Below are 27,725 nucleotides of genomic sequence, written 5' to 3'. Positions count from 1 at the left end.
AAAAAAATCTAAATAAATATTCATGATTCTTCGTCTTAAGAGATAGCTTGACTTGTACCTTGACAAAGTTTGGAAGTGACAATCTTGGAAGAGACCAAGATTGAATTTGTTATAGATTAATCTGGTTTCTCTCTTCCCACTGCATGGAAATCTAGCCAATGAAAACCATTAAGACGTTTGAAAACCAACAAATCCATTTTATTAATATTTACAAGAGAACAAATGGATTTAAAAAAAAAACAAACAGAAAAATGAGATGAATAAAAATGAAAGACTAAAATATTAATTTACAAAACAATGGACAGGGTGTCTGCCACCATGTGAATGGCCCTGAGAGGATCCACAATGTCTTTGAGTTTGTCTTTTCTGAGAACCCAGTCTGGTGCAAACCTAGAAAACAGGATTACCATCGTTAGCGTACAGCATACCACAGGTCTGAGTCAGACACACAGGACTATGTATACATACCTTGGCACGGGGCGGGATTTTCGAGGGGTTGCTGGGACGAAAAAGCTCCCATTAACTGATGCATTCATCTTCTGTTTGATGATAGTTCTCTCTGCGTCCATCTTGTGTTTCCGGGCTGTGAGGCAGTAAATACTGCGAATTCTATCCAAGGCCTTGGGTAGCTTCATGACCTCCTAATGAAAATAATGAGGAGGACAATTACTCTTCTCTCCTGTAAAATGAATTCACTGGATGTTATCAGGATGTCGTTGCAGTTACGGACCTCAGCGCGACGCTTGTCTTGCAGCAGAAGAGCCAGAAGGAAGCAGGCTTTGGTGAAGATGCTGCCGCCCTTTTCAGCCACTTTACCACCAGCCCTCTCCCGGTATCTCTGCAGCAGATCCAGGAGCGTCTCCACGGAGTTCTCCACCGAATACACTGCCTCTATAGTCATGTGATACTGAGGGAGACAACCAAAAGTGAGTGTAGAGATAGGAAAAAGAGAAAGGCTTGAGGGAGAGTGTAAGCTTGGCATTCAGGGGAGAGATGTGGAATGTTCTTGCTGTGCCGCAGTCATTAAACTGAAATAGTTAAGGTTTTTCCATATCAGAGCACAGTAGGGTCCAGTACAGTTTGACTTTGCATGTTTTGTTTTTCCATTGTGTACAGTATCGCCTCACTGTGGGTTAGATCAGATTTTTAATCACTGTAGCGTGTGTGAAGCTGCAGCAGTTAGAAACACTTTTTTTCCAAATTGAGGATTACAGAGGAGTTTGGAGTAGTTATTGGACTGAATGAGTTTGAGACAGGCTTTTAGTTCTCAGTGATTATAATTTTGTTTCTTCAAATGCTAAAAAAAAATAATTAAAAGGAAATATTTTAATTGACAGATTTAAAAGGGTCTTTTTTTTTTTTTTTTTATAAAGAGGTACTGGCGTGAAGTCACTGTTTTCCCTGCTGTAGCTAACAACAAAATGAAAAGAAGCTGCACAGAACACAATTCTTCTACCTAAGGTTTGAGCAAACGCTCTTTGTTGTGAATTTTATGTGGAAATAATGTCATTTTTAATGTCTCTTTTGCATTAGTATTTCTCCGGCACACTCTTTTCTTTTCTAAAGAAGGGCTGTGTTGCTCGGAGAAGCGGAAGATGATGGAGATAATCAGCGGCAGTTTACTTGAACTGCCAAGGAATTTCTGAAGTTTAAGATGGTGAAAATGTACTCCTATGTGGCCTCCTTGTAAGTAGCTCTTAGCCTAGCTCCCCCGTCAGATTTTCTCCGATTCTCCAAACAGAGCTGACCGCTGTCTACTGCATGTAAGACACCAAGTGCTCACGAGTACTTGAACAACCGCACTTGAAAAAAAAAAAAAAAAAAACTCAAATAGAAACACAAAATATCTCTCTAAGTTGGTCTTGATACCCCTCTGGCTTAAGAAGTCAAACTACAATCGAGACAATGAAAGTTGTGACAGTTTTGCTAATTCACTGCACTGTCACATTCTATCCTGATTGTGTGCAGCAAAGCAAAGAGATAACATGGACAAGGCCACTCTGACAGCATGTTGTCCCAAGTTAAAAAAAAAAAATCAAAGTCTGCAGAGAGACATCAGAATCGATGAATGCAAACAGTTTGTGAAAGAGACATGACAGTGGAAAAAAACAGGGAAAGAAAAACTAGAATTTGTGTCCAGAACCAGACTCTCTTAACTATCATCAAAAAGGGCTGCCACTGCACAAAAAATGTAAAACAAAGGTTCACAGTCCAAATTTCGACACAGTACAACTGACTCAAAGAGAAACAACCCAAACGCCTGATGGTGGAGCACCACCAACTGTTTGAACATAGATACTCAAATCATTTAAAAAAAAGTGTGAATAAATGCGTAGGTTCACAGCTGAAGTGTTTAATTGACGAAAGGCTTACAGAGCAACATGGATTTTCAGTGAAATTCTCCCAAATAAACATGGAAATGGGGATTCATTCTGTTCCAATTTCACCAAAACTGCTGCGTACCTCACAGGGCAATAGAATTCAAATTCTAAGCCTCTAAATCCTGTAACGTCTTGAAAATAAGAAACAATGAAATTAACAAAAAATAAACCTGCCCTTATTCCGTGTTATTCTGTATGCTCATTTAATTGTGAAACTAGTTTGGTGGAGTCGTGTGATAGTAAATCTTTCACTTTACACTTTGTGGATGTTAGAAGTAATTTTATAATCAAAAATATGATATCGTTCCACAAAGGCTTTGGCAATGAAACGTTTGCTCTACACATCACAACTTTTGTTGTCGTCATTATATTTATAAATCAGTAAATGCAGAATTTGCAGAATGAGAAAGGGAACTCAGTGCAAATCAACAAAAGATTGGCAAACGTGTTGATGTTAGTCGGAACAATGTTAGCAGAAGAGAAACCACCTCAGAAGCTGATTAAAGGGAAGGGAAAGTCTGCAGGGAAGTGAGAAATCAGAGGATTTGAGGAAATACTCCATGAATGTGCACATATACTCTGCAGTAAACTGGAAGTTGAGCTTTGTATGACAGTTACTTGGTTGTTTAGTACATTTAGTGTTGCTACTTAAATAGAAATACCAACAACCAAAGTAATTATCCAACTGCTAAAAGTAAGAATTAATCATCTTGTCCTAATTATTCTGGCTTGACCAAGTTGAGAAGACTCTAAAGTCTGAATGCTAATTACAAATGTGAGCAGCAACTCTTATACTTACAAAAAAATCTCCTGAACAGCTCCTATAAAGGTCACCATTTAACACAATGTCTATCAACGGTCTTAATGAATAAATAAAAAAAAATAAAAAACTCAAATTGTACAAGTGTAAATATGACAACTTGAGAGGAGTTCGCTGCATGAGGTTAAGAAAAAAAGAAAACTGCTCTAAATCCTCTAGCAGTGCAGTGTGTTGTTTTTTTAAAGAATGAGATCTTGTAACAGCCATCTTCATAGATGCCTCACGGGACACTTTTCCAACGATACACATTTTGCTCTTTTATAAATCATTGGTAGACCACAAAGTTGTGCTCACACACAGTTGCTGGTATTGTTAGCAGTCCGAGTAAGTCCTGGCAGAGAGTTAGTGGCAGTAAGCAACACATTGGTGTGCCAAAAAACAAACAAACTGAGCTATATTCAGTTTGAAGTCGTTACTACGTAATATTAAAAAGGAGACCAGCAGAGCTGCTATCTCCGCTACAACATGGGCATCGACACAAGGAGTCTCTTTGCATCACCCAGAACAGCTTACAGTCAATGCTGTCTCATCCCGTTGTTGTTCTTCATAAATGTGTTGGGGAAGAGAAGCTTGTAGCTCCATTTCTTAAAAAGTGTATTTGAAAAAAAAAAAAAAAAAGGGGTTAATTATTTTAAATAAAGGATTTACCTCTGAGCTGAATGCTTCAGTTTGCATCATCTCAACTTTAGACTGTTGAACTTGAAGCCTCGCCCCATGTGTAAGGATCGTTGGCTCTGTTACACCACGTTAGATTCTAAATGGATGCTGGATACCAAAAGGCCAGCCGCATACTGATCAAACCTTTCACGTCGTTTCGTTTATGGTTTTTATCTTACTGAAAAATGTTCAGAATCCTGCTCTATTCTGCACTGTAGTTATGTTCTCCTGTGCAGTCAAACATTTGTACATCAGGGTTAGCAGATGGACATCGTCTTTGCTGTGTATTGAATTGCTTTGTTTCCTGAGGGGCCAGCGATGTGAGCAGACGGCATCTGGCCATTGCTGCTGGCTCTTGGCATGCGTTTGGTTTATGAAAGCCCTTACGCAAACTGATGATCATGTTTTGAAATGATGGCTTTTCCTATAGACAATGCATGGGAAGTGCAGAAATAAGGGACGCTGTGGACACCTAACTTTATGTCAATATACTCATATATATATATATATATATATATATATATATATATATATCCATTCAATATACTCTATCTTTCTAATTGCCGTTAAAAAGTTGTACTTTATGTAAAAGCAGCATTGCACAAAAGTCAACAGACTGTATGCTTGTTACAGGGCCACATAACATAGAAAGCACCACTCCATGTCAGCAGTACCTTGGAAAGGTTGAGAAGGATCTGGATAGAGAAGGTGATGACATCCATGCAAGCGACGCTCCTGTTGCAACAGCGGATTAGTGTGAAGATGACGTTGGTGGCTCCACTCTCTACCAGCCGCTCACAGCACTCTGGTGATAGCCTGGTGGAGGTTTCTGTGCACACACACACACACACACCAACCAAAACGCAAGATCTTTGGTTAAGTTCTCAGGAGAAACTGCACTATTTATAAATTGAACATTTCATTCTCACAACAGCAGCACTTTTGCCGTTACGACACATAACCGCAAACAGCAGAGGAAGAACCCTTTCCCTCAACATTTCCTCACGGTTTCTGCATTTTCAAAACTTTATTCCGGATTTCAACATTACAGCAGCAAGAGAATGGTGGTCGTGATCCATGGTTCCCACCAGTGGTAACAATGGGAAATATTGATTTTGCCTCGCTGTGCGGCAACATTTGCTTTTCCTCTGACCCACACAAAAAGACAGAGGGTGTATTTATGATACAGTAACCTGAATCATACAGCCACAAGTGAAAAAAAACAAGATACAGTGCACCAACTGTGCTAGATCCCTGCACTGAAAAGAAAACTGGAGAACCCGCTTCACCAAGCCGTCTCATTTGTGACACATTTGTTATTGGAGGAATAATCAAATGAAACCAAGTCTCACCCAGGTTTTTCAGGGCCTCCAGAATATAAGAGAAGTGTTTGTATCTTAAGAGATAATCCAGAGCAGATGAGGTCTTGTTGCACAGTTTGTCCTCCTCACGGACCCCAGCAGAGATTTGGCGTAAGTGGTGCCTCAACTTGATCAGCTTGGGATTGTCATTCAGTCGGCGGGAGTGATGTCCTCTCCATAGAGCCTGGAGCGATGAGGGAGAAATAGGACAAAACACAAACTCCACTTAGTTTCTATTCAGGACACGACAACCCTTTCATGATTACATGCCGAAGGGTGTAATCAGTGTTTGAATCCAGTGACTTATCCATTCAATGCAACCATTTTACCATTGTAAACAGACAGCAACATGAACAGCAAAATGAAGAGTTATACATAATAGGATTATATTATGTTATCAGTAGGGCTGGGCGAGTTAACTCGTTATTATCGCGTTAACTTGTTAATTATTTAACGCCGATAAATATTTTATTGCACATTAACGCAGGTTTTATTATTGTAAAAGTCTGTTGCTTTCTGCTGCGTAACCACCAAACATGGGGAAGGGTACGGAACAATCGGCCATTTGATTTTAAAGTTGGACATAACCTCTACAGGTGCTCCTCGGTCTCTGTGTGAAGCTCACGGAGCTAACCGGCGCTACTTCCTCTTTTACTTGTTTCAACATAAAAGCACGTATTTCAAAATAAAAAATAAAAATAAAAAAAACTCCTGCATTTACAGCCAAGTTGACTTGTCTTCTCAGCGTAGTAGTTCCAGTCTAAAATATCACTTAAAGGCAAAACACACAACTGATAGCAGCAAGTCATTCAAGGAAACAGACAGTGGAGCGAGGCTTCTACATAAAAACTACAGAAAGATGCTGATGTTAAAAGTGTGTTTGCACAACAAATGTTATGGCACTTTCATTCATATGGCAGCACATTTAAAATAAAACTAAATGCTAAAAGCTATACACTACTTTTGAATTAATTTTGGATTTTGCATACAAATGCAATTAATTGTGATAAATCAGGGAAATCATGTGATTAATTAATTAAAAAAAACTTTAATCGCTGCCCAGCCCTAGTTATCAGGTCTGAACTGTGGTACCTGAGCCTTGACGATGCCCATCTGAACCCTCTCCTGGCGCTTGAGAAGGAGGAACTTTCGGACGGACAGCTGGATGATGGATGCAGCCCTGTGTCGACGGGCTAGCCAGCACCTGACAGCTCTCTGTGCCGTAACCACCTTCCTCCTGTCCTCCAGATACCGTCTTCTCTGCTGCTTCGCTCTCACCCATCGCTGAGAAAATATCAGCAAATATTATAAGAAATGTTCCCCTCATCCCCTGCGATGGCATTGTTGGCTTTTTGCTGCTGTACCTGTATGAAGATGACAGAATGGATTTGTCTTTTGGCAGACTGCAAAGCCCAGTGAGCTCTTAGGGCTCGTTGGATCTTTATGGCACTGAGATGATGAAAAACCGCAGAGGTGAAATGGAGTCTCCGCTCTGCCCGAGCTAACTCTTGTACCTGAAAAACATTGGCATATATTGTAAATGACCTGTTCTTTTTGTACATGTTAATTTATTTCAGCTTCACATCCACTGTATCATATACTTGACATGCTTGTGGTGATAATTGTTCCGTTTCAAGCTATTTAAATTTTCTACAATGTTAATGAATCCAACGTAAAGGTCTCTAAATTTTGCACATTACCTTTCTTCTAGCACTCCAGGCTCTGTAGCATCTCTGTAGCGTGATGACATCCTGCTTCATTTGGATAAAGTTGTTCCTCTCTGCTTTAGCTGCAATATTGGCTCGATGTTTTTGCTGAATGGTGAGAGCGGACGACTTAAGTTTCAAATACTGTCGTCGGTCCCGGTGAGCTCTGAAGGCTCTCTGGATAAGTCTGGCAGCCTGGTGTCTCTGTGTTAGGACTTTCCTGGATTTCATGCCCCGATACGCAACCTGTAGCATGATGGCAGCTTTTCTAACCTCTTGATAATGTTTCACCTCGAGGCATTTCTGTCTCTGAGCTCTGAACCTCTGCTGTAAGACAGAGGCTGCCCAGCGTTGCCTCCTGAAGGCCTCTTGCTCTTTCCACCTCTTAAAGTTTGCTTGAATGGCAGTAGCAGCTCTGTGCATCTTGGCAATGTCCGTCCTTACATGATGACCTCTGAAAGCTGCCTGAAGAACAATAACAGCTTTCCTTATTCTCAGGAAGTTTTCTCTGTCTCGCCTTTGGAGAAGAAGAGCCCGATAGTGTGTCTGGATAATGATGGCAGACAGGCGCATTGCCTGAAACTTGACCTGCTCTCGGTGCTTTCTGAATGCAGACTGGATCACGGTGGCAGCCTGATGCCAACGAGCAACCTCCTTTCTGACCCGCTGCCCTCTGTGTGCTGCCTGCAGGAGGACTGCTGATCTTCTGGTCTGTTCAAACAGCTTCCTTTGTTTCAGCATTGCTACTTTGGCCCGATATCTTCTCTGAATGGTCAGGACAGAGGCTTTCAGAGTAAGATGCATCCTGTGTTCACAGTGAGCTCTGAAGGCTCTCTGGATAAGTCTGGCAGCCTGGTGTCTCTGTGTTAGGACTTTCCTGGATTTCATTCCCCGATACGCAGCCTGTAGCATGATGGCAGCTTTTCTAACCTCTTGATAATGTTTTACCTCGAGGCATTTCTGTTTGTGAGCTCTGAACCTCTGCTGTAAGACAGAGGCTGCCCAGCGTTGTCTCCTGAAGGTAATCTGCTGTTTATGCCTCTTAAGGTTTGCCTGTATAATGGAAGCAGCTCTGTGCATCTTGGCAATGTCCATCCTTACATGATGACCTCTGAAAGCTGCCTGAAGAACAATAACAGCTTTCCTTATTCTCAGGAAGTTTTCTCTGTCTCGCCTTTGGAGAAGAAGAGCCCGATAGTGTGTCTGGATAATGATGGCAGACAGGCGCATTGCCTGAAACTTGACCTGCTCTCGGTGCTTTCTGAATGCAGACTGGATCACGGTGGCAGCCTGATGCCAACGAGCAACCTCCTTTCTGACCCGCTGCCCTCTGTGCGCTGCCTGCAGGACAACAGCAGCATTACGCATGCTTTGGTATCTTTGCATTTGTTTCTTTGCAATCATAGCTGCCCGGCATCTTCTCTGAATAGTCACAACAGAGGCTTTCAGAGTGACATACGTCCTGTGTTCACAGTGAGCTCTGAAGGCTCTCTGGATAAGTCTGGCAGCCTGGTGTCTCTGTGTTAGGACTTTCCTGGATTTCATGCCCCGATACGCAGCCTGTAGCATGATGGCAGCTTTTCTAACCTCTTGATAATGTTTTACCTCGAGGCATTTCTGTTTGTGAGCTCTGAACCTCTGCTGTAAGACAGAGGCTGCCCAGCGTTGCCTCCTGAAGGCCTCTTGCTCTTTCCACCTCTTAAAGTTTGCTTGAATGGCAGTAGCAGCTCTGTGCATCTTGGCAATGTCCGTCCTTACATGATGACCTCTGAAAGCTGCCTGAAGAACAATAACAGCTTTCCTTATTCTCAGGAAGTTTTCTCTGTCTCGCCTTTGGAGAAGAAGAGCCCGATAGTGTGTCTGGATAATGATGGCAGACAGGAGCATTGCCTGAAACTTGACCTGCTCTCGGTGCTTTCTGAATGCAGACTGGATCACGGTGGCAGCCTGATGCCAACGAGCAACCTCCTTTCTGACCCGCTGCCCTCTGTGTGCTGCCTGCAGGAGGACTGCTGATCTTCTGGTCTGTTCAAACAGCTTTCTTTGTTTCAGCATTGCTACTTTGGCCCGATATCTTCTCTGAATGGTCAGGACAGAGGCTTTCAGAGTAAGATGCATCCTGTGTTCACAGTGAGCTCTGAAGGCTCTCTGGATAAGTCTGGCAGCCTGGTGTCTCTGTGTTAGGACTTTCCTGGATTTCATTCCCCGATACGCAGCCTGTAGCATGATGGCAGCTTTTCTAACCTCTTGATAATGTTTTACCTCGAGGCATTTCTGTTTGTGAGCTCTGAACCTCTGCTGTAAGACAGAGGCTGCCCAGCGTTGCCTCCTGAAGGTAATCTGCTGTTTATGCCTCTTAAAGTTTGCCTGTATAATGGAAGCAGCTCTGTGCATCTTGGCAATGTCCATCCTTACATGATGACCTCTGAAAGCTGCCTGAAGAACAATAACAGCTTTCCTTATTCTCAGGAAGTTTTCTCTGTCTCGCCTTTGGAGAAGAAGAGCCCGATAGTGTGTCTGGATAATGATGGCAGACAGGCGCATTGCCTGAAACTTGACCTGCTCTCGGTGCTTTCTGAATGCAGACTGGATCACGGTGGCAGCCTGATGCCAACGAGCAACCTCCTTTCTGACCCGCTGCCCTCTGTGTGCTGCCTGCAGGAGGACTGCTGATCTTCTGGTCTGTTCAAACAGCTTTCTTTGTTTCAGAGTGGCTACTTTTGCTCGATACATGTGCTGAACTTTGAGGACAGAAGATTTTAAGGTAAGGTAGCTCCTGCGTTGGCGGTGGGCTCTGTAAGCTCTCTGGATAGTACCGGCAGCCTGATGTCTACGTTTGATCATTTGCCTTGATTTCATTCCACGGAAGGCAGCTTGTAAGACCACAGTGGCATTCTTCTTGGCATTCAGAGCATGCACTTCTGTTCTCATTGTTCTGTTAGCTCTGTAACGTACTTGTAATACACTACAAGCCCAGCGGAGCCTCCTGTAGTTGGTTCTCTGCTGGTACATTCTGAAGTGAGATTGAATAGTTACAGCTGCCATTTGCCAGATATGCAGCTGTTTTCTCACTACATGTCCTCTGTAGGCTGCCTGCAGAGAAACGACTGCCCTACGCTTTAACACATAGTCCAGATGGTGTTTTCTTGCCAGGGTCACTGCTCTGTATCTCTGCTGACAAGTCAAAGCTGCTGCCTTGATAGCCAAGAACTGCCTTCTAGCTCGGATGGTCAGAAACTTTCTCTGTATGACTTCAGCAGCTCGATGCATCTCTGCGATCTTCCTCCTGGCCCTGTTGCCACGATAGGCTGCCTGGATGACTACAGCTGCAGATTTAATTGTTCTGTACCTCAGCATGTGTCGATCCCTGAGAATTTTAGCCCTGTAGCGTTGCTGAATAAGAATGGCTGCACATTTGGTGGCTTGGTAAGCCACTCGATTTCTGTGCATCCTGAACTGAGTTTGGATCCTTCTGGCAGCATTGTGCCTCTTTTTTAGGTCTCGTCTCACTCTAAAGCCCCGGAAAACAGCTTGTATCTTTATGGTGGCCTGCTTTAGCTTTCTGAACTCATTCCGCTGTGCCCTGCAGAGGACAACAGCTCTGTATTGGCTTTGGATGACAATTGCTGCACTCTGAAGGAGAAAATATTGCTTCCTACATAAAAGCATCCTAACCAAAGACTGAATGACTGTTGCAGCCTGATGCCTTTTCCTCAGCTCTGTCCTAACTCTCATGCCTCTGAATCCAGCTTGGAGAGTAACGCATGCTGATTTCTTCTGCAGATATGCATTCCGCATCTCCTTTCCAACCACCGAGGCTCTGTAATGACGTTGTATAGCTACAGCTGCCGCCTTCTGGGATCTGTACTCCGCTTGCACTTTGTGCCGACGATAACAAGCCTGCAGCATTGTTGCACACTGATGCCACGTTTCTATTTTCTTCCTGTCGGCTCTGCCTCTCCAGTTAGCTTGTATGATGAACGCAGCATTCCTTAGCATATTGTATTCCTTCTTTGTCTTGCGAGCCAACATGTTCGCTCTGTACTTTTGCTGTATAATAGCTGCAGCTTTTCTCAACACAAGATACTCCTTCCGAGCAGCATATTTCCGAAAAGCTGCCTGGATCACGGTTGATGCCTTGTGTTGCTTTTTTAGCAACTCTCGAGCCACTTTTCCACGATAAGCTGACTGTATGGTCACAGCTGCATGTCTCATCCTCAGAAACATGTTTCTTTCCGTGTCTCTTGTGATAGACGCCCTGAACCTGCGCTGGATTGTGACAGCAGCGCACCTCATGTTCACCACCTGTTGTCTGACAACATGTCCTCTGAAGGCACTCTGGATAACAATAGCAGAGTGATGTTGCATCTTCAACACCTGAAAGCGGTGCCTCTGTGCGCGGCCTCTGCAGTGCGCTTGAATGAGCAGCGCACTTCTCTTGATCTTTCTGTATTGATGGAAATAAAGCTGCATTCTATACCAAGACTGGATTCTTATAGCAGCCACATTTTTTTCTGCCATTTTCTCTTTGTACCATTTCTTAAAAGCAGCTTGTATTACTGTGGCAGCACGATTTTCCCGTTGTGTTCTCAGAGTTTTCCATCTTCTGTATGCTCTCTGTATTTTCACCACGGCGGTCCTGAGGACGAGATAACGGTCCCGCTCTCGTCTCGAGAGGGCCCAAGCTCGTGAATACTTCTGAATAACCGAGGCCGCCCAGTAGATTTTTCCATAAGCAGTGGCTGCCCTCCTCATTCGCCATTGTGCTTGGCCTACAATTGTGTAATATCTGAGACGGTGGTAAGCCCTTGAGGCAGAAAACATCCTCCACTGAGCCTGCATAGAAAAGATAAGAACCATCACTTGAAATTACACATGGCAGCTTCATTATGCAGTAAATTTACTCGCTTTAACAATGCGCACAATTCTCAAAAGAATAATCCCAAACATTAACGAGAGAGCATATAAATTGAGGATTATGAATATTAATGTGTCCTTGGCCGAACTCCTTTATGGCTCGGATCAGTGAAATCAGATCAAGTAACATCTGAAGATGCTTAAAAACAAATATCTGCTATCGGTTATATTCAGTAAAGTCAACCAGTTCAAAAAGTCTAAATGATCATGTACAAGGTGGTCATTTATTCATATTCATTATAAATGAATACATCATCTTCTGTTACTGCTTTGTTCATTCTTTTGATACGTAGTTAAGTTTGAGAGTCTTCAAGGGTGCCCAAAGAATTAAATGCATCATCAATTATTATCAAGATTAGGATTGTAATTTACATTTGGTGAGCAGCCCTTTCATCATTAGTTGCATGATAAATCCTACCTGGATGACAGTCGCTGCTTTGTGTTGCAAAGCCCGAACCTGAGCCTCTTTCTTCAGCCTCAGTCTTTTGCGAGCTCGATAAGCCCTCCAGACTGTCTGGATGAGAACGGCAGCCTTAATCTGCCTCTCAGCTCTCCGCTTCTGAAGAAAACTTCTCACCACAGCCTGGATTTTTATAGCAGCCTTGTTTCTTTCCTGAATCAGGGCAAAAATCAAGAAACATGAAATTTTGTTTCTGCATGTGTTTTTGCAATCAGTTACCAGACAGATATGTATCAGCAGGATAGATCAACAACGTTGTCAATTTTTTTTATTCAGTTGATATAAAGTACTTAGACCTGAATGTCTAAAAATGATTAAACTGAAATAGTTTATCATAAAATATTAAAAAACAACTTTCTGACAAAAAGTTAGAAGATGAACAACGTGGAAATAAACCTACTGGAACACAACAAGGTCAAATACTCGGTTTTTTTAATGTAAGATCAGCTGAGTCAGCAAAAACTAAATAAATAAAGCAAGAAAAATACGAGCAGAACAACAGAGACACACACAGCTGTAACTCCTGCAGTCTCGCTGTGATCTGGGTTAAGCCAACAACCCTGAGGCATCCGCGCCACAAGGGCACAGTTGCAGTCATCCGACATCAGGGTTAATGCTGCTAACATGCAGGCATAAGTGACCTGAATTTGCTTTTGATCTAATCTCGTACATAAAAAAAAAAAAAAATAAAAAATAAAAAAAAATCACCAAACCTCGTAGAGCTGCAGATCTTTCTTTAATCTATATTTCCTCCAGGCTCCTTGTATGACCCGAGCGGCTCTGGTCTCATTCCGTAGATCCAGCAGACGAACACAAAGGAAGGACAGGTAGGACATCACCACCTGGAAATAAATCGATACCAAGGAAGCATTTCACTTTGCTCTTGAATTTCCATTCAGATATCTCAGAGTTTTAACCCGTTTTCATCTAAAAAAAAAAAAAAAAAAAAAAAAAAGGTTATTTCCTAGCCTGGCTGACGCGTCCACAATCTCGATGAGATGGTGGTCTGGGAACTAGGTGTGCATTTTCTCGTATTTGAGGCGTGGTTTACAAATGCCTAGAGCCGTTTATTGGGCGCTACGAATGTCTATCAAATGACGTCAGGTTCTTCCCATGCTGCTTTGCGCGCGATTCATAGCCAATTGGATCACTTATACCAGATGACGACAGAAATTCGACGAGGAAGAAGAAAAAAAATGGAAAATAAAAGTAAACTTGCGCTCTAAGCTACTTAAATTGACAACAAAGTGGGCCTATATGCTATATTCTACATGAATTTTTATGTTGTAGAGTTGTGAATTTATTTTAATAATGGAGAAATTGAGCAGCCTTGCTTTGTTGTCTACAGTAGTAGATCAACCCTCATCTTACTTTGAAGCTCCCAGCTCCCAGAAGTGACGTTGACGCAGCTTTAGCTGCAGAGAAGCTATCAGGCTTGTGTTGATAATAATAAACTCCTGGACTATGTACAAACTTCCAAATGCATCGTTTTGTGAGTACAGACCATATTTGTACTACTGTAGAAGTTTGGTGTCATGGCATGTGATTTTAGTGTGGTAATTTTGGAGATACTGCCAGGGTCCATTAGCGCTTGTACTAAGCTACTCGGGATAACTCAGTAACTCAGCTGATGTTCAGCCAATATCGAAAAAACTTCGGGTGGGCTACTTGGCTGGATGTTACGGTTCAAATGACCCCAGGGTGAATCTACTCCGAAACACTTTCTAAGGCTGCATTGAACGGTAACGTTGTGTCCGCTGTCATGTTGGATTAACACTCTACAAGCTTCGTTGTAGCGCATAGACGTCGTCATCGTCTTGCTGCCTCCCCCCCGTTCTGTGATTGGTTCCCAAACTCTGGCAAAAATAAGGGCGGTGGTTTCCAGGCTGACTTTGCAGTGAGAATGAAATCGAGCGCAAAGCAGCATGGGAATTCCCAGGCTAGTTATTTCCGATTTTCAGTAAGAGAATTTGTTCGTTTTGTGATAAAATTAGGGAATTTAGATAATTATATCAAGTCTTTTATAATATACTGGTATTAAATAGACAAAAGTAAAACATTGGTTGCAGCCCTGTCCACTTTTCTGGTGTCCTAAACATTCTGTGTACTTTACAGCACATAGATATTCTTAATCTTTTCTGTTTCACAAAGACACAAAAGTGTTCACGGATCTGGTCTCATGAGATGCAATGCCCACAGAGATGATCTTTCTCTTAAAGAAAATATCCCAGAATGAAGAGAACACAATGCTGATTAAGCCCATTATTGTCAGGAGTCTACAGTGAAATCAGTAGTGATGTATCTGAGGTAAAGAGGGAAACAAACAAAGGGACCGAGATGCAGTAGACTAAAATCAGAAGAAGTAGGATAAATAAAAGCAGTAGTATCTGATGGCCCAGCTTAAAAAAAAAAAAAGAATAAAATTAACTCCCCAGCCAGAGGATGGATTAAAGTCTACATATAAAGGTAACTGATGGCAATTAACATCACAGGAAGGAATTCATGTGAGTACAAAAAAATTATCAAATGCGAGTGAGGAGAGTGATTAGCTTTTTTAAATGTGTGTGATAAAAATAATCTGTGTGCTGCAGAGGTCCCAGAAAGGTCTGGGCTTACCTTCTCATTAGGGATGGTGTTGGACATGTCAGCGGGGTTGATCATGGCTGGAACTCCACCGAGGAAAGCCACAGCACTATTAACCAGCCTGAAGTTGTTTTTCTCATTCTCAAGCAGCTCTTTAAACTTCAGTGATGGAGAATCTGGGTCTGTCAGAATAGAGCATTTACACTGTCGTCAACAATTTCTTCAAATAAAAAAGCAAAATAAAAGAAATCATAAAGAAAATACATCCTTTCCGTTACTATTTCTGAAACCGACTCATGTAGCTCAGTCACAACCATTTGATAACATTCAAAAATTAAGTTAAAACTTTGGCGCCAATTCAGAACAAATCCACAGAATTTTTAAAGCAACATCAAAACGTTTACATGACAAATAGAAACTCTTCTTCTTCCTTCCACTAATCAACAAAAGGAAGTTTTGCCCAATACATTACAAATTTCTACGGCCAGATTTCCATTCACTGAAGAAGCAAATCAGATGCGATCTCTTGAAAAGCTGCGACAAAGAATCTGATATGGTTTTATTGTCTGCTTTGATGCGAGAAAACTGGGCTGGTAAAGTAATTTCAACATCGTCCAGTTCAAGCTCGACAAGATTCTGCCCGAAAGATGGATCAGAACCAGCTGTACATGGCTGAACAGCAGATGAGCAAAATGCTGACGATAAATGTGCCAGTAAAGCATTTTTCTAACGTTACATTCAGACTGTGCATTGTATGATGGCTGAAATGCTGGTTTAACATGCTGAAAATGTATTGTGCCCAATTTATATTTACATTGTGGCTTAAAGAAAAGATCTCAAGACACGTCCACGAAAAAAACAAGATGTTGAGTTGAGTTGCTCAGCTGTAAAATCATAGTTTTATTCTTCTTATTCACATCTTCTAAATACAAATCAAAAAGTCCAATGAAGACCCAGCTCCATTCGTTAAAAGGTTCGTCTAAACAAACAAACAGCTGCACACAGACAACACGTACCATTCAGGCCTGATGGGAAGGAGTCAAAGGAGCTGTCAGAGTCGCTGATTGAACAGCTGAGCTCCAGGCGGCCCCTGGGCGAGCACTCCACAGTCTGGGTGGTGCTGTGACTGATGGCCGCTTCTGACAGCAGGCTGGGGTGGTAGTGGTGGATAAGGTAGCAGAGGACGCGGCCATCTGAGAACGTCACTGTGAAGTTCTCCACCTGAGCAGACAATTGATTCATTGTTGTACACAAGTAGGTCCTTTGAGAGCATCTGAAGCAGCAACAGTAAATTTGGGCCATAACAAAACGAGCTTGAAACATGTAAAACTGCTCTTTATTGTTACATAATCTTAATTTAACGGGCACAAATGTCACTCGTGGAACTTCAAATGTGTAGTATTTTCTTCGGCCTGTGAGCTGAGAATAAAAAGGTCACCTTCAGGTTGTAGAAGCCGCACACAGCGCGAACCCAGTCCATCAGCAGAGAAATCTTGGTGCTCATGTGTTCGTATGGCACCCTGCACTTTGCTGGACTCAGCTGAATTCCCCGGTCAGCCCTCACAGAGGCCAGTCTCCGTTTGGTCCTCTGGGTTCTCTGCAGGAAGCCGATCTCCTCTCTGAGCTGATCCTCGTCTAGAATCACCTCCACCTTCAAGCGTTGGATAACAGCATGTCAACCAACCCGAAAAACAAACAACAAAGACCATTACAATACCTAATTACTGGAAGGGGGGGGATACACACATGAAATGCAAAGATGATTTTCCACAGGAGACTGAGTGTTTTTTCTCTGTGTCCATCCACTACATCTCTGGAATCAATGATGGAGCCTAAAAACAAAGACAGAACCCTTCAGTTATTTTAAGACACCGATTGACTGTATTCAAGTAATTCAAAAAGAAAATATAGGTAAAAATTCTCTTTACATTATCTTAGTAAATAATATAATAATATATGGGTTTTTTTTCAGTGTCAGAAGACCACAGATGAAGGGGTTTCATAGTTACCGTGTTCATCCTCGAGGCCGACACCTTTGCTTTTGAGCACTTGCAGGGCGAGGTCGACGTTGTGCACCTTCTGCAGGCGGCTGATAGCAGGCAGACGGAGCTTCGCTGACAAACTCCAGTCCTGAACAAGGAGCTCCATCACACGCCTGGGACACGCCACGTGAAAAATGTAAATAAGTAACAAATCCCGGTGATGTTACAAAGGAATCCTTACTTGCCTCGCCTTTCATATTGATCCTGCTCGTACTTTTTTCCCCCTTCCCGTTACTCAAAACAGCATATTTGTTGAACTTTGGTTCAGTCTCAATGCTCTTAAAGGAAACTTTTCCAACTTCATACTCCACAAAAGCTATGGGCGTTGTTATTGAACATATTTATTTAATCTCACAGGAGTCCATTACCAGATTTGTAGGTGAGTGAATGTTGGGCTTGTGTTGAATGGGTTGACAAAAACCTTACAAACATGCTGTCGACCTATGTGGGTCTTTCAATGACCACTGCAGATCATTTAGACAGCAGGGCCAGAGGCAGATGTGTCTTTATGGCCAAGTTCTCAGGTTTTTCGTTAAACCATTTAAAAATATATATGATTGAAGTAAATTGCTGAGCAAACCAGACATTTCTTAAACACTTAGTTTGTCTGAATTCTGTTTGCTTGAGCAAATCTATTCTGTCTGTGGTGGGCCGACTTTGAATACAAAATGTCTGAACTAAATAAAACAAAACTTTGTACAAAAGAAATTATCACAAGGTTACCTCAGTGCACTGATTTTTCTCTTTTCTTCTTCACTGACCTCATGAACTAATCAGCCAGTCTAACCAGTCTGTCCGACTTAAAAGATTGATAATGCTGCACTGTAGCTGCCGGAAGCGTAAATATTTGACTGAACCCCCATCAGTTAGAAATGGTCTTCAGAAGAATGTCCAGAATTATTCACAGTTGCATCATTTATCTTTGAATTCAGCAACTTTAACTGCAACATTTTCTTGAAAGGATATTCTGACCACATGAAAACATTGTTCCACAAAACTGAGTGGAGATCCAAGTTCTTGAATTACCGAATTGCGTTTTACTTTTTATTCTCTTTCCCCCTTTGAATTTGACAGATGTGTTGCTCTTTGGCTCCCCCTGCAGTTGTGGGAGGTAACATCCCTTACGTAAAAACTAATCTTCCTGTAAAGCCCTGCAAATGTACAGCCATGCATATGAATTTATTGTCATGTTTAAGAGGCCGCAAAGATGCCATCAGAAGCCCACAGAAATGTCAGGCGTCCATAAAGCATCTCGGCCCTGGGGCGCTCTTGGGCAGTTTCAGGCCGAGGAATGTGCATAACAAAAGTCACTCTACTGCAAAACAAGTCAGAATAACATCAGTTTCAGGCTCACAGATTTCTCTTGTATTGCTTTAGAACTTAACCCCCATAAATCTCGGAAAAAGATCAGTGAAGATGATAAGTACAGTGAACCGAAGTCGAATACTATTCACCTGGTTCTCCAAATTAAGAGTATTTTTTTTCTCAAATTATCCTTAGAGACACATATGTATGAGCATCCCTGGGATAAAATCTTTTCTGAAACTGCAGTGTTAAACCCCCGATCCCTCTGAGCTGCAGGGACATCGCCACATAACTGGCTCCACCTTCTGAGAACAGCAAATTTCCCCATCTGGAATCAGAACTTTAGCGTTAAAATTCAGGACATCTCACTCACACTAGACGAATGCCACATTTCAAGTCAACTGCCAGATTCTTCACGGCAAAATTGAACTCGTCAAGGGGCGTCTGAACGTGGGAGACCGGTAATCCGAGGTAGGCAAGGTGGCGGGGGAGGATCCCCTCTCCACTCAGGAAATCTCTTGAGAAGGCCAGAAGAAGGTCTTTACTTGCCTGTAAGAGAAACATGTCCACGGCAGAGCTTAATTCAATTTTAGGAGCTCCAATGACAGACAATACAATACTAAACAATCTTAAAGTTTGAAAGATGGATGAACTTTTTGACAACATGTAAATGTACTTTATTTCTACAGCCCTTTACAGAAAATCGTTACGATGTACCAAAGTGCTTTACAGCAGGTAATAAATAAAGAGAAGAATAAGTAAAAACAAATAAAAACAATAAAAGAACAGAGAAAGCAATAAAACACAACAAAATCGAATAAGATAAAATAAGATAAAAGTGTCATTATTCTACTGGGTATTAAAAGCAATCCTAAATAAGTAGGTTTTTAGCCTAGATTTGAAGAGGCCCAGGTCAGAAATAAGACGCAGCTCAACGGGAAGCTTATTCCAGAGCCTGGGGGCAGCGACAGAAAAGGCTCGGTCACCCCAGGGTTTGTATTCTGACCTGGGCACTTCCTGCAGAAACTGATTTGTTGACCTCAGAGCTCTACCAGGATTGCGGACTGTTAAAAGCTCAGATAAATATGATGGGGCGAGGCTGTAAAAAGCTTTAAAAACAAACATTAAAAGTTTAAAATCAATTCTATAAAAGGACAGGAAGCCAATGGAGGGAGTTAAGAACAGGGATGTCCTTATGGATGGCCTATGGGTCTGTGCCCACCATCAGTATTCAAGGCTGTAGGGCTCTTTTTCTCATCAAAAATTAAATAAATAAACAAAACAAAACAAAAATTAAAAAAAAAAAACACTTTTCATGATTCTCACATCTGGACTGTTGTGTATAACTCACATCAAATGCAAATAGTTACATCATTTTGCACTTATTCAGAGTAACCATTGGTGCCATTTAAAATGGTCACTTTGCAGCCAGCCTGCTGTATAATGTGTGGCCCTTCTCATGTGTGTAACAAAACGCAACACTTGAATCAGCATTAAGTTCCATGTTAAGATTATTACGAGTTTGTTGTTGAGGTAAAGAGAGGCCATTTCGTACCTTGAACTCCGCGTCCACACAGAAGAGACAAGGGTCGTGTTCAATCAGACGGGATTCTTTGGCTTTGTCCGTGAAACATACCAGCAGGAGCAGTTTCTTCAGGGTGAAGCGAGACAGCGCCTCCTCGTGGCCTAATAAAGAAAAGGTCAGCAGATGCTACAGCACAGGAAATTATTTTTTTTTTCTTCTTTATTACAAAGTGTCGCATTCAAAAAGGATAAAACAATCTGATTTTTGTCCTTCAAAGGAGTTAAAACAACCCAAAAACCTGGAAATGTTTAATAGTCATTTTTGAATCTTTGACAAAATAACTATGACCAGATTAGATTACAGCTTTTCACACATTGCAGTTCGGAGACTTTCGGCATGATGCACGCTGACCCACAGAGTAAATCTACATGATCAATGAACTTCATTGTGTTGTTTTAGAAGTATCTGCTGAAAATGTAACAGTTGTTGTGACGACACATGGAAGCAACCTAAAGCGTTTGTTTACTTGTGTTGGCAAAAGATTTACTGAAGATCAAGTTAACAATTTTCAGCCATGAGGTGCTCCTGCACACTCGCATTCAAACAATATCCCTTTAATCAGAATGGACTAAATAGACTTAGTTGTTCCCAAAACTTTCCTCAGCACTAACACAACACTTAGAATTACCATCTTTGTAAAGGTTAGGCACTCTGGGGTGTCTGAACTCTGCGGCGATGTCAGGGTTCCACAGGAGCCGCTGGAGGATGAACATAGCGAGACCCAAGGCGTCACTGTTGCTCTCGAGTGAGATCAACTCACCGAAGATCGTCTGAGGATGAGGGACATTGCGATGGTGAAGATACAAACAATGAGGTTTGAAAAGATGAAGATTAGAAACGCAGAAGAATCCTCTTAAATACCTCGAGACCAATTCGTAGCCACAAAGGATTGTATGACAAAAGCCATTTCAAGACTTTTTTGCGTTCACCTGAAAATGGCACAAAAAAAGGGAAAAAAAACGACACGAATAAAACTTTCAGACTTTTCGAGTTGAAAATAGAGCATTAAAAAAAAATACTAAAGTGCCCAGAATTATACCTATGTCCTTCCAGAGGTGGCGGTCTTTCCGGACGAGCAGCCGCCTCGCTTCCACCTCCAGTTCGAGCCTCTGAATGGCCTTGACCATGGCCTCAGAGGTGAACAACTGGCAGGCGGAACGACGGAGGCGGTTTAGTTTCCGTCTTGCTGTGTAGGTGCTGAAAGACATCTCCTCTTTGGTGGGAGCTTTAGGGATGCTAAGCTTGTCGTCACAGCCCATGGCAAGAGACGCGGCACTTACTACACGAGAAGAAAAAAAAAAAATGAGAAAGACTCATCTCAACGATTAAGCACCACAATGCTCGTGCATATTTATGCTGGAAAGTGTTCAGGCTATTACAAAGAAGCTTTCCCAAGTTCCTATTAGAGCAAACAGTGTTTTCAGTGCGCTTTACCTTTAGCGACTTCAGTGTTAACTTTAAAGTCATCTGGGGTGAGGACGTAGTTGATCCACCACGTGAATCCTCTCTCCTGCTTCTCAATCCACCTCTCGTCATAGAACATGTTCTTGGCAGCGAACGGCATTGGGTGTCTTGGGATAGCTAAAAAAAAAAAAAAAAAAAAAAAAAAAAAAAAGCAGACGAAAAACAAAATGAAATATTCAGGGAAAGTAAAGAAAAATACCTTTTCATACACCACAAAAGCTTATGCCATGAAGTACCTGTTTGTTTAGGCTTGATGAAGGTCAGCTTTGACTGTGCCACAGCAAGTACTTTCGAAATCTTCACAGATGCAGCACCAGATGCCTTCAGAAATGAAGAGCCTGTCGGTGACATTTAAAAAAAAAAAAAAAGCCCTTTGAATTTTAGATAAAAGTATGTGTGTAAATTGTCCCAAAGAAAAATGAATAGATAACAAACTCTCAAAGAAGATGCCTGTTGGGTCTAAAACATGCATGACTGTATACCTTGTGAGATGGCTTTGGAGTTTGGTTGTTTAGGTTGGGCAACAACCGCAGACCTTCTGGTCCTGAGAGATGACGAAGCAATTGAGCGTGCAGAGCCTGGAAAGAAAATAAACCAAAGTTTCCATTTTATAAATTCACGGTAGATAGATAGGTAAACACAAGAAACTTGTGCTAAAGAAAACAAAATGGACCAGACTCTGTGAATAATTCCCTATACTCCCTATATAGATCAGTGAGCAGTGCTGACCAACATGTCATTGTTGTCATTGTTGGTGCTGTTGTCTACCGGAGATTATTAATACCGACTTATCTGGACAGATGAAAAACATTCAGATAGATTATAGATATGAGAGATGAGGCACTTGTGCGAAGATCGACAGAATGATGGAGAAATACTCCGATGATGGTTCACATATGGTCGATCAATGGATGAAGAAATTAAGGATTAATAGCCAATTACTTATACATGAAAGAAATTTCATGTTTTATATATGTAAAGTACATGTTTAGAAGGATAATTGATGATTAATAAATGATTGATAGATGGATAATTGGAAGACAGATTGTGACATAGGTGGATGATAAATGGATAATTAGATCACAGATATTTAGGCAGAGAAACTTATGGAAAAATAAATATTTAGATGAACAATCCATGGCAAATAGACAGTTCAATAATGGAGAATTGATGGCTGATGAATAGATGACAATTTGTTAGTCAGATAAATGGATAATGGACGTTTAAAGAGAACTGGAAAAAGTTTGAAAAGTAGACTAGACATTTAACAGTCTATGAATATAATTGATGGAGGAGAAATATTGGTATATATTTAGAAAGATAGATGTTAACAGCCAAAAGATAGTGATGGATGATCGATGGTTGATCAAGCAATGATAGATGAAAATGTGAAGAGCTAATTCTTTAGATGGATAGAAGTTGTTTAGACGGATGGGTAGAACGATATGCTAGAATCCTAAATAGTTAGATTGTGAGTGGGGACAGATGATTGATCAATCTATGACAGTTGAGGAGATTTGCAGATTTGATAGAAATGTGGCAGGTATTTATATGGATGTAAGATATTTGGATGGATGAAATGATGACCAAAATCGTATGAAATCAACAGTCTCAAAACTGCATTCACACACCCACATAATGCAGATCCAGGTCCAAGCATTCCTGCATGTGTACACTAAAGTAGGCTCAATTGGCCTACGGTGCTCTGCACATGCTCCTAAGTTTAATCTCTTTGTAAAAACTGTTCAGATAAATGATTCAAGGTAAACACAAGGAACTTGTGCAAAAGGAAAAAAAAAAAAAAAAAAAAAAAGACCAGAATCAGTGAATAATTCCCTATGCTCCCTATATAGATCAGTGAGCAATGCTGACCAACATGTCATCGGGGTCATCAGGTGGGAACCTCCTTTCATCAGTGTTTCGTCAAGTTGGGCCCACGACACCTCCAGGAGGCTAATCAATGACCACTGATGTCCCAGAGTCGCCCCCCTAATGCCAGCCAACACTGCTCCTCACACCACAACCACTATCTTTTACAGCCACAAGCTACCTCAGCCTCTCACCAACTGCACACCAGTCACAGCGGGGTGGGGGTGCAAACCCTGGTTCGGGTAGGGGGTAATGAAAATGTAGAGGGTGCCAGAGGTGGAGGCAGGACAAGACACACTAGCAGATTCAGCAGACAAACTCACCTAAACAGTCCTACAATAACTAAAAATGCCAGCAAAAACAAAGCCATACATCTCACTCAAAGCCAACTCACCAAAAATGGCCGCCTGGTTTCAAAAGGCTCACATGGGCCACACCCTCCACTTAAATATGTTGAACTTCTTCTTTGCTTTTCCAAAAGTCTGTTTACCCTAAGCTGCTATTGCTTCTTCCAATCCAAATCCACTGACTGGACTTTACTGCCTCATCTGATACTTCCTTAACTGTTTTCCTCACACTCTGTCCACTTACACCCAGCTCCCTCAACAATGAGACATTAATACTGGCGAATTCCCAATAAAGATGCTCTCTACACATTTTTCAGTTTCTTTTCTCAGACAACTAAATGCGTCAGAGGTTGTAACTGAAAAATCTGCCTACATGTCGACCAGATCACTTAAAACATCTCATATCTGTTCTGGGTCCTGAAATCACAGATGACATTGCACATTAGGACTGAGCAATATGACATGCGTTTGTGCTTCAAAGTACAATTATACGTTCTGGTATTGTGTAGAAGAAGTGATTTTTTATTTTTTTTAAACCTATTGCAATAAAAATGGCCGACAGCATTGCCTGTTAAGTCACCAGATGACAAATTTAAAAAAGAAAGAAAAACTAAGAAAAAAGATGATTCAAATTCAGCATGTGCAATAGTGATGTTTATGCACTCATTTAGCTTGAATTATAGAGTTACTGCTACAAAGGAATGGTTATGTGTGACACTGCAGTCTTTGGAGCTGTTGAGTTGCATTAAATAGAGCGACCACGAGACAAAACCCCACTAACCTTCGGCTTTTATTGTCAATGGAAAAGGGTACAATTCAGAAATCAGAAACTCAAGAGTGTGACTGCAGTTTCGGATATTAATCGGATTCAGCGCCAGCCAGCAGTGATGTGAACACAACATGCTGACGAATGCACTCATTTTCCAGTGAGAGTACTATCCTCTTCTGGAACAGTGAATGCAGTACCTAAGCAGGTTTCACAAGCACGTTTGAAACATCTGACCAAAACACCTCAGATGGCTCTAAGCTCATATTGGTGTAAAAAAAAAAAAAAAAAAAAAAAGGTGAATGATTTCTCCTCCCCTAACAGTCAAAAACAAGGGTTAACAGTTAAACTGGTTCCCCATCAACATTAACTTTCTATCTTTTAGTGAGAAGATGGATTTACTCACCAGTTGCACTCTGTCGCTGTGACGCACTTCTCCTCTCCTGAACGGATCTCGGGGCCTCAGTTTTTCCGACCGCCACCCTGCTCCTTTTCACCTGCTCAGGTTTCCCAGCAACCTCAATCTTCACATCACATTTCAAAAACTCCTCACTCTTTCTTTTGTGGCTCTTCACTGCCACATGGGAAATGGGAAACAACTCTTCCTGAATGGAGGGAGTTGCGGGCAGCTGAGACACGGGGGACGATGAGCCCAAAGGCGGTGGAGAGGTGATGGCAAAAGTGACGGGAACGGGGACTGGGGCAGGCAGAGAGCTGATTGAGAAAGAGAAGCGAGAAGGAGCCAAGCATGGAGGAGAGGAGACAGGGAAGGTGATGGGTGCTGGTGAGACGTCGAGCCTTTGAGTCGGGCTGGAGGAGGTTAACTCTGAAACTTGATGTCGGTCATCACACAGGGCGTTTCCTTTCTCCAGGTCTATAACAGGAAGGCTCGGTGCGTCTGGTTCAGGCTCACACCGACTGCTGTCGTCAGAGAGTTCAAGGGTTTTCTCCAAGAGTCGTCGCCGTGATTTCTTTACTTTCCTTCCACCAGGACTGTTTGTCTCCACTGGTGCTTTGCTCTTAGTAACTGTGGCAGATGTAAAAGAGGCCTTTTTGACCTTCCCTGCAACTTTATCATCCTCTGAAACAATGTTCTTTTTACTAACAAAGAAAGTAAGTCTCTGCTCATTGGACTCAGACAGCAGTGGGCTATCAGGTAAGGCTTTGAGAGCATTCGTGTCAGGTCCACAGCCATGTTTTTCACTCTTAGATTCCAGTGAATCTGAAAACTCACAGCCTGAGCTTGTGTCACGGGGACTGGAGTTAATATGGCTCAGGTCAGAGCCTATGAGGGCCAGTGCATCTTTTATAGACAGAACAGAGTTTCCAGTTGACACACTGTCAGCATCGTCACCAGCAGACTTTACAGTAGCTGAAAGTGGGCTCTCTAAATTAATATGAGGCATCAGCTTCTTAAATCTCTCAGGTGTCCCAATAGGTGACAATGTCCTGTTGAGTATTTTAGTAAGATCTCTGTTTTCAGGTTTATCTGCCTCACTGGCAGACATGATCCCAGAGTCCATGAGCTTTGCAGCCGGGATAAGTAAGACTACAGGAGACTTCTTCTGAATATGATGGATCACCTCCTGAGTCTGCTTGGGATTCAAAGCCCTCTGTTCCTCTACTTCCAGGCAGTAACTGTCAATGGGGCTGTTTTTCACGAGGGACCTCTTTCTGACAGCTTTTCCCTCATTGAGTGAAGCGAGTGGGCTGCGGGGCTTATCGCGTTTGTACTGCGGCTTTCGAGACACTTGGAAGGTTTTATTAGCCGTCATTTTCAGTGGAGGCTCCGTTTTCTTTTTCCTTGGTGCGGCTGTTTTTTCATTCTCTCTTTTGTTTTTGATCGTGTCCCATAAGCTCTTCTGAAACACAAGTGTAAAGAAATATCTAGGCTGTAAGTGCCAAGCACTGTGAGATGCAGTTTAAATGTTCCCTGTAAAGAGTTTTGTGAGGCTCAAACATAATCACATGTTGCCTGGAACTCGTACCAGTTTACAGTAAATACAAATAATGACATTTAAACTCCAATAAGGCTGCAAGTGACTGTCATGATAATCACACTTCAGCTTATATTCTTGATTTAAAAAGTAAAGCGTAAACAATATTAAAGGCAATTCAAGGAAACCAAAAAGAGATTTTGTTTAAGTTTGTAAAAGATCAATCAAACTAGTTTCTTGCCGGAGAAGTGAGAGGGAAACAAAACAAACTGAAAATGACTTTAAAGGAAAACATGCAAACATGACACTTAATCAAATTCTGTCAAGCAATTAATCGTTGGAAGTTCTGAATTTAGAAAAATCTTCGAACTGTTTGCAAATAGCTGTGACGGTCTGTGTTTGGTTACCTTTTTCTTCTTAGGTGCTTCTGCTCTCCCCAGAAGAATTGCCTGGTGTTTGAGGACCCCATTGGCATTGAAGATGATGAGCTCTCTGATCCCACCTTCTTCTACTGGAGTCCAGGTTACCGATAAACTGAATGAGGCCTCAGGCTGCAAACACAAAGCAAAGGGGAACATCTCTCAGTGGATGGACACGACTAAAGAGAATAATGACCGTACTGACTGATAAATCTGTCAGTTAGAGAATAAAATATAAGCATCAGAGGAAATAATCTAGGAGCAAGGCTCCTGAGCATGACAGCAACTTCATTTACATGGTGTGTATGAGGGAAAAAAAGTATACCAATATTATATCCGTTCAGTAGCGTGAGTTTCACATGCATCATCCAGATGGTTGATTAGGTTAATCATTTTGAGTTTAAACATGAGTTGTCCAATCAATAATAACATTTTTAAATATCTATTAGCTAAAACATACCTGAATCGTGAACGTGCTGTGATCCACAGAAAAGCCTTTACTGGAAGGGATCTTATCAACAGTAACCTCCGCTTCTACATCCTCCGTAGGGTTCTCAATTTGCAGAACAACCGACTTCGAAGTGCCCAATTTTACCGTGCCAAATGTCACAAAAGGAGGTTTTGAAAACTGGATCAAACTGAGAACCGGAACGTCATTCTCCTTGTTAGCATCGTGTCTCCTCACCGGACTGAAGTCCAGAATTCCTCGTTGTGCTGAATTGACAACTTCAGCCATTTAAAAGATAAAAAAAGTGACTTAAAGTCAAGCTACATGTCAATAAATATGAGCTTCGTTTAAAAAAAAACAATCGATCTAAATTAAAAGCGTGCTAATGGTCGTTTCCTCCTAACATTGTCCAACTTCGAAACGTTAGTACATGCTTCCTACAACAACAGACAAGAAGCCTGTCGAGTTCGAAATTTAGTCGTGTTGTTTGATCAGCCAATGAAAGCAAGAAGCCATTGCGTCACGTCCAATGGGCAAAGAGAATAATTCAACTCATAAGAATGCAGGGCGCTAAGCCAATCAGCAGCCGATTCTATTTTTTAAACCGCCAGAATCCACGCCCACATTCATAGAAAACAAATTAATTAAGCTGTATCAC

The 27,725-nt window shown here is 41.8% G+C and overlaps 1 protein-coding gene across 1 annotated transcript; it reads right to left on the bottom strand.

The window, feature by feature from the left end:
- Nucleotides 1-217: 217 nt before the first annotated feature.
- On the bottom strand, nucleotides 218-27,508 carry aspm (assembly factor for spindle microtubules). The gene is made up of 26 exons (XM_075485967.1): nucleotides 27,080-27,508; nucleotides 26,608-26,751; nucleotides 24,670-26,125; nucleotides 21,764-21,859; nucleotides 21,518-21,619; nucleotides 21,252-21,398; nucleotides 20,857-21,096; nucleotides 20,679-20,746; nucleotides 20,446-20,587; nucleotides 19,788-19,918; nucleotides 18,606-18,781; nucleotides 16,895-17,040; nucleotides 16,632-16,717; nucleotides 16,324-16,536; nucleotides 15,902-16,106; nucleotides 14,919-15,067; nucleotides 13,016-13,144; nucleotides 12,261-12,455; nucleotides 6,920-11,761; nucleotides 6,584-6,733; nucleotides 6,312-6,503; nucleotides 5,211-5,403; nucleotides 4,533-4,687; nucleotides 731-907; nucleotides 469-641; nucleotides 218-390 (listed from the first exon to the last, which is right to left on the bottom strand). The coding sequence occupies exons 1-26, from the start codon at nucleotides 27,353-27,355 to the stop codon at nucleotides 288-290; spliced, it is 10,086 nt and encodes a 3,361-aa protein (XP_075342082.1). The 5' UTR covers nucleotides 27,356-27,508; the 3' UTR covers nucleotides 218-287.
- Nucleotides 27,509-27,725: the final 217 nt, after the last annotated feature.

The sequence above is a fragment of the Odontesthes bonariensis genome, chromosome 15 (genome assembly GCF_027942865.1).
Source record: "Odontesthes bonariensis isolate fOdoBon6 chromosome 15, fOdoBon6.hap1, whole genome shotgun sequence".
NCBI classification, from domain to species: Eukaryota; Metazoa; Chordata; class Actinopteri; order Atheriniformes; family Atherinopsidae; genus Odontesthes; species Odontesthes bonariensis.
The sequence above is the reverse complement of the archived record's forward strand: the minus strand, read 5'-3'. Positions and strand labels throughout refer to the sequence as shown.

Excerpts from the sequence above, each read along its gene's own strand:
- aspm (XM_075485967.1), bottom strand. The coding sequence starts at position 27,355 with ATGGCTGAAGTTGTCAATTCAGCACAACGAGGAATTCTGGACTTCAGT. Across the intron at positions 21,620-21,763 it reads CTCCAAAGCCATCTCACAAG|GCTCTTCATTTCTGAAGGCA; the intron begins GTATACAGTCAT and ends TGTCACCGACAG. Across the intron at positions 391-468 it reads AAATCCCGCCCCGTGCCAAG|GTTTGCACCAGACTGGGTTC; the intron begins GTATGTATACAT and ends CCTGTTTTCTAG.